The 13,058-nt window shown below is 36.3% G+C and overlaps 1 protein-coding gene across 1 annotated transcript in view; it reads left to right on the forward strand.

Moving 5' to 3' along the window:
• Nucleotides 1-12,319, forward strand: part of LOC110115967 (zinc finger protein VAR3, chloroplastic) — a 31,769-nt gene extending 19,450 nt beyond the window's left edge. The window contains exon 4 of the mRNA XM_028694906.1: nt 10,473-12,319. Coding sequence (XP_028550739.1) covers nt 10,473-12,060 — 1,588 coding nt within the window. The 3' untranslated portion in view covers nt 12,061-12,319. The remainder of the gene's footprint in view (nt 1-10,472) is intronic.
• The last annotated feature ends 739 nt before the right edge of the window (nt 12,320-13,058 follow it).

The raw sequence follows: 13,058 nt of genomic DNA on the forward strand, positions 1-13,058 counted from the left end.
AATCTTTGTTGCTCTTTTCAATATTTTGTGCAATTTCCTTATGCAGTTCATGCAGATGAGATGCAAATGCAGACGCAACTCGGAAATCCTATACCTAGAACTCGTAGGAATCAGATCTAAAGGCTGTCTAGGCTTAAACCCATATACAATCTCAGAAGGACTTAGACCCGTGGTTTGGTTGACAGAATTATTGTACGCAAACTCAGCAGTGGGTAGGATAGTGTCCCAATCTCTAATATTATCCCCAACTAAAGAACGCAACAAATTTCCCAAACTCCTGTTAACTACCTTTATCTGACCATCAGTCTGTGGGTGAAAGGCAATGGAAATTGCAGCTTGGTACCCATCTTCATCCACAAGGTCTTCCAGAAGTAGCTCGTGAACTTTACATCTCGATCTGATACAATGGTTTTGGGCAAACCATGCAAGCGGACGACCTCATTAAAATATAGCTTGGCGATGTGAGAGGCATCAGATGTTTTGGAACAAGGGAGGAAATGAGCCATTTTGAAAAATTGATCTACGACTACGCATATGGCATCATTCATGCGCAGTTTCTTTGGCAGGCTTAAAATAAAATCCATATTAACGTCCTGCCAAGGACAACTAGGCACAGGTAACGGAGTGTAAAGGCCAATGTTCTGTTTACGTTGTTTGGCTAACTGACACATGTGACACCTAGCAACCTTCCTACCAACATCTCTCTTAAGGCTCGGCCAATAGAAACGGTACTCAACGGCCTCAATCGTCTATTCGTCTTCTCCCAACATGTCCAGCGAGGCCCCCAACGTGCAGTGCCCACACAAGGAATTCACTAAGAGAGGTGCTAGGGATACAAAGCTTTTGGGCTTTGAAAAGGTAACCATCCTCCAATAGGAAATCGTCCATAAGGCGCGTGCTGCCTGTGGACAGGGAAGAGTAAATCTTCCTGAAGTCTGGGCACTCAAGATAATCCATCCTCATTTGATCAAAACCCACAACTTCCGCTCTCAACTCAAGAGCAGTCATCATTCGACGGCTGAGAGCATCGACAGCTTTCTTCTCAACCCCAGCCTTGTGCCTAAGAGTGTAAGTGTGCTCCTGAAGAAATTCTACCCATTGGCCATGTCGGGCATTCAGCTTCTTTTGAGAATTAATGTATCTCAAGGCCTCGTGATCCGAAAAGATGACAAACTCTTGCGGGAGCAAGTAGTGTTGCCAATAGCGAAGGGATTGGATCACGACGTAGAATTCCTTGTCATAAGTGGAGTAACGCTGCCTAATATCATTCAACTTCTCGCTGAAATATGCTACAGGGTGACCCTCCTGGGAGAGGACTCCTCCAATTCCGACCCCCGAAGCATCGCAGGTCACTTCGAAGACTTTAGAGAAGTCAGGAAGTCTCATCACTGGGGCCTCAACCATTTGGTTCTTAATCTTATCGAATGCTCTGGTGGCAGCCGGGGTCCAATGAAAATCACCTTTATTCATACAATCAGTGATAGGAGATACAATGGTGCTGAAATTCCGGATAAATCTCCTATAGAAGGTAGCTAGTCCGTGGAAGCTGCGAACTTCCCGGATGTTCTGTGGAATGGGCCAGTCAACTATGGCTCTAACCTTTTCGGGGTCGGTAGAAACCCCTTGTGCAGACACGATAAATCCTAGAAAGATGACACGGTCTACGAGGAAAGTATATTTCTTAGGATTGGCATAAAGCTTCTCCTTCCTCAAGACATGACAAACCTGTCTAAGATGGTCCAGGTGCTGATCAACTGAATGGCTATAGATAAGTATGTCATCAAAGTAGACGATAACAAACTTACCCATAAAGGGACGCAACACCTGAGTCATAACCCTCATAAAAGTACTAGGGGCATTACTCAAACCAAAGGGCATTACTAACCACTCATAAAGGCCATCTTTCGTTTTGAACGTGGTCTTCCACTCATCCCCGGGTCGGATATGGTGGTATCCACTCTTCAGTTCTATCTTTGAAGAAAATGTGGCACCAGACATCATATCTAGCATGTTATCTAACCTCGGAATCGGAAAACGGTACTTTACGGTGATCTTGTTAATAGCACTGTTATCAACACACATCCGCCAAGTTCCATCCTTAGGGGTAAGAAGGGCTGGTACCGCACAGGGACTAAGACTCTCCTTGATGAAACATCGCTGCAGTAACTCCTCTACCTGCTTCTTAAGCTCAGCGTGCTCAGTAGGATTCATGCGATAATGGGGTAAGTTCAGGAGGGAGGCTCCAGGAACAAAGTCTATGACATGCTAAATATCCCTAAGTGGAGGTAATCTACTGGGATATCATCAGGGAATATATCAGCAAACTGCATGCTGGGGATCGAGTGTGCCATCAAAGGTAGGAGCATCCACTTTGATATTTTTCATGAGTGGTACATCAGGGTCGTGAGGATGGTTATGTCCATATTGGGGAGCGCGATGATGGGCACGAGGGGGTCCCTCATCGTGGTAGACGTCATCCCCATACATGGACGGAGGTCTAGAAGGGGGGTGTAGGGAATCGGGTTTTCTCTAGCTTGCTCTAACGTGTCAAATCTCTCAGTGGTGTTCCTACGAAACTCCGCTAGGTCAGCTTGATTTTCGTTCAACTGCTGGCTTATGGTGTTCATCTGACCTACCAAGAGGTCTAAAGTCCTTCCTAATTGTTCTGGGTCCATTTCTAGACACAAAGGGTGACTTAGGAGGGGATCTAGAGAGAAGACAGCAGCTAACCACTAAGAAACACACTTAAGATGACCACAGAAGGTGCATAAATCACAAGGACAGCAATCTAAACAAAAGGGCTAAGGTTCCCTAGGCAATTAGTGAGGTAGGTAAGTGATGGACAGCACTTAGACGACTAAAAGATGAACCTATAACTCACTAAATGGTGCAGGATTTTCTGGACAACAAGCATAAAATGAGTTTTAACATGAATCTAACAATGCTATGTATGCAGAAACTAGACACAATAGTTAGGTAGCACCCTAAGAAGTATTCTAGAAAGAAATTCCTAGCCTAACCATGCTCTGATACTAAAAGATGCAGAACTATATGCAAAACAGGAAACTTGCACAAAATAATTAAAGAGCAATTTTGGATTTTCGTTATTAGCGATTAAAACTACAAAATAAAACTAATAAGTGGTCATTTTTGCTTATGCTAAGCTACGCAAGAGACTAAGCGACATCAAAGCATTTAAGAAAATCAAAGCGTTGCATGCGAAGTAATTTCTAACATAACCTTGGTCTAACAATGAGATTCAAAAGTACATCGGATAAATCGTGGCCGTTGATCTATTGCCACGTTGACGGTAGACTTTCCAACTGATGTCCCAATCAGATCTCCTACTATATGTCAAGTAAACATCACCTATGAACTATGCTAAATGATAAACTTGCATGAGTTAAATGAACTAGATGTCTCTCTTATCTATTATTAAAAGAAGCCTAATTTATCTTCAAGCTTTCGGATCCATTACCCGCTTGTACGAGCGGACATAAGGTAATAGCCTATAATAATCCTGATTTATATACTAATATAAATCTCGCATGTGCTCCGGCCGTTGCTTTGAACTCTTAAATTCAAGATTCGAGAATGCTACGCGATTCAAATATTCAAATTTTATCCTCCTCATAAGGACTGGAGCCGAAATGACTTGAATTAGCAAACGAACGATTAATCACAAATCTACCATAGCCCTTCAAAAGTTCCCTAGATGAAACTTGTCATAAAGCATAAGCCTTTGGTTTTAGCGTTTGCATAATCATCAGTTGTTAAACCTGATCCTCTGTTAGCGGGTGAACAAAATTAACAACTTAACAAGGTTAAAATAACTGATCATTTTTAACTCCGATGATGGCCGTGTTGACAAAAAATCTCAACCGAAGGGGATCCCAAACTTTTAAGATACCTCCCAAATTTGTACAAAATACAAATATATTTCAAATGTCAATCATGTCACCTCGATGATTGATCGTGTTGACTGAAAATCTCAACCGGAGGGGACCATATTTCAAATTACAATCATGTCACCTCTCAGATTATAAAGTCCTCGCAAAATGACGGCGAAATCTATGGGTGTTGTCTTATCTAAAATCAAATCTACCTTCTAAAAATTTACCTGGAACTTAAATCCGTTAAAACTCTTCTCGTCAAAAAATGAAAGGCGGCGCGGAGAGTCCCTAAGTAGTCTTTTTGATGTGTTTAATTTAGTCACTGCATTTTCCTTTGTTTTGGTAACTCACACAAACTTTGTTTGGAAGATGAATTGCCATGAATGTAGTTAGACATGGCCTTTAGTAAGCTGATGTTGATATGCCTAGTTCGGTGGTCCGCTCCTCTGGATCCATTGCTCCATTTTCGGATGCTTTCCTCAAATTTGATGTCGCTAAACATGGAAATAAAATCTCATGTTTAATATGTTTGTGGAATGTTGCTTTGTTATGTTGTTCACTAACTACTGCTTTAGTACATAATGTAAGTTCTTGTGTTTGGTAAATTGTGGTTAGAAGGGCTTAATATTATGAATTTAGTGGCGGACTTGTTGAATGATATGCTAATCATCAGTATCATAAGCCTTATCTCAATTATTTGCAGTTTACTTTTTGAATATTCATTCTCCACATTCTTAATGAGTTCTTCATGAAATGCTATTTTTATATTGGGTAAATATTTTTGGACGACTTCTATAAACATTTGGTCTCCCAATTTTTTGTCCTTTTTTTTTTTAATTTTATCTGTATGTATTATTGGTGCATGTTTCATCCTCCTTTGAACATGCTCAAACCATCAAAATCTATATTTTCACCACATTTTTGATAGATGTTATTCCCACCATCTCTTCATCATATTCATTTTTAATTTATCCTTCTTATTTTATCGCACATTCATTTTAATGTTCTCATTTTTTTCAACCTAAAAAATTCTTAACACCCAAGCAAGGTGCACTTTTTGTTATTGAATACAACAACAACAACAAGCCTTTCTCCAACTACGTGTAGTCGGCTACATAAATTTTTTTACTCCATTGTGTCTTATTAAGAGTTAAATTCTCATTTAAATTGCTTTTGGTTATTGAATATGATTATAAAATGAAAAATGTGCCTTGAACTCAATTATTACTAGCATAGCAAAATAAGATGTAGGGAAATAAATTTGTGCAAGTTATAGAATATCATCCTTTATTTTCATTTTTCATAGGTAGAACTTGTCAATTATAATCATGAATTTTGCTATATAAATAGAGGGGCAAGTCCATCCAAAGATCCAATGAAGCATACAAATTCAAATAATTTCTCTTCTCTTTATATTGATCTATTTAAAATAGTATAAAAATATCTTCAAGTTTCTATATTTTACTTTTATCATATATTAATTTTGATGTACATCTCATTCAACAATCAACGTTAATACTAAAAGTTGTATCCTTTTATGAATATTCATATTTCTATTATGATGAACTTAAAGCTATGACAGGTTGATTTCACTTGCTTTTTCAAAAAAAGGTGACTAATAGTTTTCAATTTCATACCTGCTAAAATTGCTTATTTAATTCTTTTTTTAATAATCCTAAGCTAAAATTGCATATTCTTGTCTTTTAAAAATGTTTTGTCATTCTAATTTGTTTATCTCAATGAAGTTCTCACTAAGGAGAATTATGTCATTTGCAAATAACATAGACAAAAATACTTGAATATACATTATATGCATTTTCATTTCTAACATAAAAAAGTTATAAACATATTGTTGACCCATTATCATCATCATTTTTATTGTAGGGAAACAATAAAATAGGAGAGTTCTCTAAACAAAGGGAGTGATGTATATTTAATTGGTTGTGTTTTTTAAATGTTTTTCTCATCCCTCTATTGTAAGCAATGGGGTTCTCTAGTGAATAAGATATGGATGAAAACATTTCTCCTAAATGTGGGATTAGAGTAATGAAAAATCCTACCCTACGCAGTAGTCACCCTCTTCATAGATGTTTGATCTCGCCAATCCTCTTCCCAACATTAACCTTTGCATGCAACCTACTCACCTTGCGCCTGTCATCTCGCAACTTTTACAATCCATTCATACGTCTTTGCTCACTGTTCAATCGCAGCCCCAATCCTTAGTCCAACAAGTCTGTTGAATTTCAAATATGCCAATAACCACGCTGTTGATAGCTTCCTTGGCAGCATCCTGTTCGAAATAGAAATAAAGAATTGGAATAACACATCAAGTTGAAGATTGCAAACAACATATGAGCAATTGATTAAAATAAATACATGCAATATGATCATTTTGGAGACTTATCTAGCCGTATGCAATTATGGTTTGAACAATTCGGGCGTTAAATGCATACAATTTGGAGAACAAAGTAGAATACTACAAGCTTGCAAATAAAATTCAAATAAATGCTAGCTATGGCAAAGGGCAAGTCCATATTGAAGATCAGTTGGACTACGTTTCTTCAGTTTAAATGATGACAGTAACAGATTCACAGATATAGACTCACGAATTGAGTGTTCTATATCAATTTCACCTACCTTCAAATCAATTATAAAGTCGTTAGCAGCTTACGATGGAGAACCAAATTGACCTCCAGATGCAGGTAATAATGATTGTGAATGTGTCATTATAAAATTGACAATACCAATAGAGTTGAGAGCTTCTGAAATGCTTTTAAAATCATCTATGGGAAGTTTGAGACAACAAATCAACAATAGCAGTTGCCAATGTTCCCTATGACTATGACATATACATGATACTTGTTTATGCATGTCATCGCTGGCTGCTTAAACGTCATACCCTCATCTGGCATTGATTAGACTAATACTCAGAGGTAACTACAGCCAGAAGATTTTTCATGATCTATCAAGCTCCTATACAATGCTATTTGTTTTCTGAATCCTTGAACTAAGAGGAAATGTGGTGAAGACATATACAAAGCCATTTGATTCTGTGCAAAAAGCAGTAACTTTATTTAATCAAAATATTGAGCTTGGATGCACAATTCAGAAAAAGACTCTTGGATGAAATGGAAATAGCACAATCATCTTCTATCACTTGTTATTTCCATCATGTTTTAAGACCAGACTAAGGAGATTTGCAAGTTTTTTTTACATTAGAATATTAGATCTGTTTTCAGGAAAGCAAATTCCCTTTTATCTATATGCTTGTTGAGATTATTTTTTGGCCAACAAAATGATATGCGGAACTAGTAGTACTATGGTATGTTGATAGGGAAATAGCATGAGTTACTTTAGTACTTCCGCATCATTATTGATTGATTATTTGACACAAGTAGTCCAAAAAAATTTCTTGTTGCCTATTTATCTTTGGTTTTTGTGCTTCGCTACAATTTATACACTTAATGAATGGCATAATCAATTATTTTTGACCTTGCAATTGTTCTCTAGAGTTCTTTGGATCATTGAGTTCGTCATTGACCCAAACTAAGCTTTGGGTTCTAGGAGTGGCAGGTGATGTCTTGTACATGGCCGTTGGGCTAGTGGCGATCGATTTCAATACTTTTCTTTTTATCCTCATTTTAGCCACACCAATCATATTCCTGAACATTTTTTAGAGAAATTCGATTACCCCTACTACTCTGCATGTTTTCACAATTGATCGAACTTTTTCTTCTTATCTTAGTGCTACCTCCATAGGTTCTGATATTATTTTTTTAGGAGGGTTATGACTGATTACATAATAATCTCCAACATCTCTCAGTCTCTTCCGCTATCTCTTCCTTTAGATTCGTTACCACTATCTCTACTCCTAGGCCTTGGGGCTTTAGATTCAGGCCTATAGCAGGTAATCATTAATTATTCTCCTCTCTGTCCTTATGCCATATGCACCACCTTCCCTTGCTAGATAAATTTAAGTCACTCTTTAGCTTTGAGATATATGTTTTGTTTCTTGTTCTGTTCTATTAGCCTCTTTGAATTTAATCATATGAACTCATAGTTTGATGCCCCAATAATTATCAATATTACATGCATTTCCGCTCTCCTTAAAATTGAGTACAAATTCTTCTCCAATAATTAACATCCTTTAATATTTATAATTTTTTAAAATTATATTGTTACTCAAATAACTCAAAGTTATTCTTAGAATCGCTACATCATCATCTTGTGCCCAACTTTTTTTTTTGGTTGATGCATCTGTTTTTATAAAAAGGTAACTTAACTAAACTCAACTATTTTTGGATTGCTCTAACATATTATTGATTTATGATCTTAAATGTATCATACCTCAGAACACAAGGCAAAATTTTAAAATAAATTTATTTATAAATTTAAATATAAAATAAAGATAGCAAAAATTTAAATTAGTAAAACAAACAAAGTTGCCATGTGGACCGTGACTTGCCCTTGCCGTCCATGTGGAGACTTGGTATTATTTCATTTTATATGTGCTTGTTTTTCAACACAACTTTCTCATCTTCAGAAACTTTGCACACAGTTCTTTCTTTTTCTGCTTCCTCCTACAATGCGTGCAAACCACTTCATTTAACAAACAGAACAATTTTGGAATTCTACCATTGCCATCAAAATCAATAGCTTGGTGAAGGAATGGAGTATGAATTGTGAGAAAGAACATATGTTTGAGAAGTCATTACTGCTGAGTAATGTTGGGAAACTAAACAGGCTTGTGATTTTTAAACAGTCTGTGGAGAAGTATTATCCGTTGAATGCAAAGGGTGGGGAGAAGCATCTTTTACTGAACTTTGAGGATGATGTTGGGGAACTTCTATTAAGTATTACACTTAACATAATAAAAAAATACTAAGTTGCCGTCCATGTGGCGACTTGATCAGTTTTGCTAATTTAAAAATTTTTCATTCTCCTTTTAATATTTAATTTTATAAATAATCTAATTTTAAAATTTTGACATCACTTAATCTTTTTTGTGTTATTCTTTGATGATTATTATATTTCATAATCACCAAATTCAGGCCATATGTTTAAACTTTTTCTAAGTAATCTAAAGTTATTTCTATTTAAAAACGTTCTCGATTATTTTAATCTTTCCCTTAATTCATAAGAGATCTAGCCTATAATAATTATATATTCAAATAGCGTACATGAAGGTATCTCGCTTGATACGTCTTTTATGGGTATCGATTACTTATTTAAAACATACCTATGTAATGTTAATGTTATATTTATCATACTCTATAACTATTCAAATGCTGTTAATTATTCTATAATATTTATTTTTAATAATTTAAACATTCTCTTTATAGTCAACCTTTTCTCCTTAATGCTCATTGGGCTTTTTTGATCATATGATTTGTCTAGTTCAACAATAATGATATGAAGACACAAATAATATGAAGATGGCTTTGTTACTGTCATGATTTTCCTGTTCCTTGCCGTGTGGGATATTTAGTTCTTTGAAAATGTTCTTAAAGTACTGATAAAGTTTTTTTTGTGTGCTTATTTCAAACTAAAGTTGATGAAGCAAGCAAAATTCAATTTTCATTTTCTTCAAGAATTTGTTGCAAAGTAGATGTGGGGCAAAATTATTCATGTTTATTTTACAGAAATTTTACTTTACGGTGCAACCCACTTGCAACAAGCCAAATTGGCTCGTAGCACAAAAGTTTAATCCATTGTAGATTTTCAAGCTCTAAATCTAATTGTTTTTTCATGCCCTCAGCTCTTTTCCCGACAGTTCAATTGCGCTTTATCGCAGTTTAATTAAATAGCTCTTAAATTTGCTTTCATACAACAATGCTTACCAGCACCTGTGTTCTTAAAGCATGATATCAAAACACTTTTTTTCCCAATCATTTCAGATCCTTCTAGTCTTCATAAAATTCACCTATATTTTCATTTTAGACTTCGTTTGGGACGGCTTTCTCGCTGCTTCTTAAAGTGACTTTTTAGTACAAAATTTAAATTTTTTGTGCTAGAAAGCCGCTTTAAGTAGCAATAAAAAAGCTGTCGCAAACGAAGCCTTAGTCTTCAAATCTTACTAGGTATTAATTAGTCTAAAATTTTTTCTTTTGCGTTTTCTTCAAAGATAATTATATTTTTTGAATAATTCTATAATGGAGTTCATGATTTTATTCATTTTGCTATAATAAGTAACCTTTCTTCCTTTAAAATCCAATCAGGGCTATATCAATTTTTTTTTAATTTTTTTATATATTTCCTGTAAGTCTACAAATGTCAGTAGGTATCAATTAGTCTACAGTTTTTTTCTTTTGCGTTTTCTTCGAAGATAACTCTATTTTTTTAATCATTCTATAATGGAGTTCGTGATTTTATTCATTTTTCTATGGTAAGTAATTTTTTTTTTCCTTTAAACCCAATCACAGTTCTCTCTCTCTCTCTCTCTCTCTCTCTCTCTATATATATATATATATATATATTCTTATGTCTTTAAAATTAATTAATATGCTCTTATCTTCACCTTTAGATTTCTTGTGGCTCAAATTTCTTTTTTTACTACCGCGTTAACCATAGTTTGTATAGGATTCCAGGTCGATCATCTGCCGCATCAGAAAGTCAGCTGAATGCTTCGTGTAACTTTACTGACAAAGAATACGGAAACAGCATATTCAACCAGAAGCAAGGACCTGAGGTGACCCGATCATCACAAACTAGCCGTATAAGCACACCTAATGACCCTTTTATCAAAAATCCAGCTCAGCCTTCCACTAGCGTTTTGGACAAGAATGTAGAATCATGGAATAGAATTCAGACTAGCAGTATATCTAATGCACAGATACCGAATGAGAGCAATGCTGTTTATGGCTCTATAAATTCGAGTGAGCCAACTAGCCCCCTGGGAAATAACTTCACTAATTATTATGGCGGATACACTGGGAAGCCGACCCAACCATCTGGTAACTTATGGACAAAGAGCGGGGCATCCTATGGTGGATCCACTGCAAAGTCATCTCCTCCGCCTGGCAACTCATGGAACAACTACAATACTTCTTTTGCTGGATACAATGGGAATTCAGCCCAACAATCTAGCACTGTAAGTAGTAACAACAGTACACCTTATGGTGGATCAATTGTGAATCCATCTCAGCCACCACCCAGAGACTTATGGAGCAACTACAATACTGTAAATTCAACTCAGCCCTCAAGTAACTCCTGGTCTAACAACAACATATCTTCTACTGAATCCACTCCAAATTCATCTCAACCGCCCAGCGGCTATCGGGGTAACTACAGTGCTCGATATGATGGATACAGCAATGCATCTCAAACTGCATTTACTTCCAATTCATCTCAGCCACCCAGTAACTCATGGAACAACCACAATACTTCACCTGGTGGATTCAATGAGGCATTAAAGCAACCATCTACTAACTCTTATGGTGCGTCCACTGCATATTCACCTCAGGCACCCAACAACTCATGGAACAATTACAATACTCCATATGGCGAGAATTTTATGAAATCAACCCAACCATCCAGCAACTCTTGGAATACCAGCAATACATCTTTTGGTTGGCCCAACACAAATTCATCTACTGAGCCATCTACGAGCTCCATGACCAGCAACAATTCTCATGTCGGGTACAGTGCTGATTCATATCACAGATATCCTGCAAATTCAAACCAGGCGTCAAGTTTAGGATGGAATAACAGCAGCACTTCGTTTCCTGGAGCCTCTGCAAATCCACATCCGGTATCAAGTAGTACATGGAACAACAGCAGAGAAGGTTTTAGTAGTGGATTTCCTCAGGCGAACAATGGATTGCCTGCTCAAGACCAGAGTCTGAATGGGAATTATGGTTATTCAGGTAAGAGCTTGGAAGGATCTTGTGTGAAAGAGCCTGATCCATTGGATATGTCTGAAGAAGCAAAGGCTGAGCGATGGTTTCGCCGGGCTGCTCAAATCAAGGATATCTCAGAACTTAGCCAGATACCTGATGAAGATTTCCCCCAAATTATGCCAATGAGGAAGGGAGTGAACAGGTTTGTTGTCAGTAAGAGGAAGACGCCTCTTGAGAGGAGACTGGCATCACAGCAGTACAAAAGAAGCTTGCCTGTTGTAAGCTCTGAACCTGAGAAAGACCCAACAGCAGGAGAGAAGGAAGATTAGTATTTTTTTTTCCGATTAATGGCTGTGAATTGGTTAACATAATTTTGTCCTCCATAAATTATGTCAGCTAAGCAGAGTTTCTCGATTTTAGTATAAAGTTTGGAGCATCAAAATATGGTTACTGTGGCAGCAAAGATAAAAATGAGAGAATGTAACTTTGTTCATGTAGCATGAAATGGACAATGAAATAATTTGTAATGCTGTTATCATTTGTCTATTAGAAAAGGAAAATGAATTGGAACAAGTGGGTTTTTTTATCTTTTGAAGAGCTTATGAACTTAGAAAGATGTGGAATTAAGACAACCAATATTCCTCATCTGCCTAGTTGCTAAAGACTAATAAAGATCATAGCCTATTACTTAGTGGAAATAAAATGGCTATTTGAGTAGTAATCAAGGCTTTATTTGAGTGGTTTTTTTCCTGATTTTTAAAGTAGTTTTTTAGTGAAAAATTTAAATTGATAATTTCAAGGTTAAACGTATTTGAAAATTCATTAAATATGGCATTTAATATAAATCTAATAATAACTATTAAAAATATAATTTGAATGCTCAATATTAACTTATAAGAAGTAATATTTATAGATAAAAAATGGCATAGCCTCCTTTTGGGCAAATTATTGCGTCATGTCATCTGACATGTGGACAGCCAATCTAGAGACGTCACCTCATCCGGATGCACTGGACCCCGATATTTTTGAGTGACGTGGCATGTTTTTATTGGTGTCCGGATGAATATGGACACCGGACAAAATAATTTGCCCTCCCTTTGAAGTCTAAAGATGAGATACCCTCTTATGACAAAATCAATAAATCCAAGAGAAGCTCTTCACATGAGGAAAATTATAGCGCAATAGGAGGGCGAATATAATAACAAGAAGTGAGAAAATGTAGAAGGGGGTAAATAATGTTGCAAGAATAAAAATTGTAGCAATCATAGTGATGGCAAACTAATAAAGCTTATTTCACAATTATTTAAAATGCTACTTATGTACCTAT

Source organism: Dendrobium catenatum, unplaced genomic scaffold (assembly GCF_001605985.2).
Source record: "Dendrobium catenatum unplaced genomic scaffold, ASM160598v2 fragScaff_scaffold_594, whole genome shotgun sequence".
NCBI lineage: Eukaryota > Viridiplantae > Streptophyta > Magnoliopsida > Asparagales > Orchidaceae > Dendrobium > Dendrobium catenatum.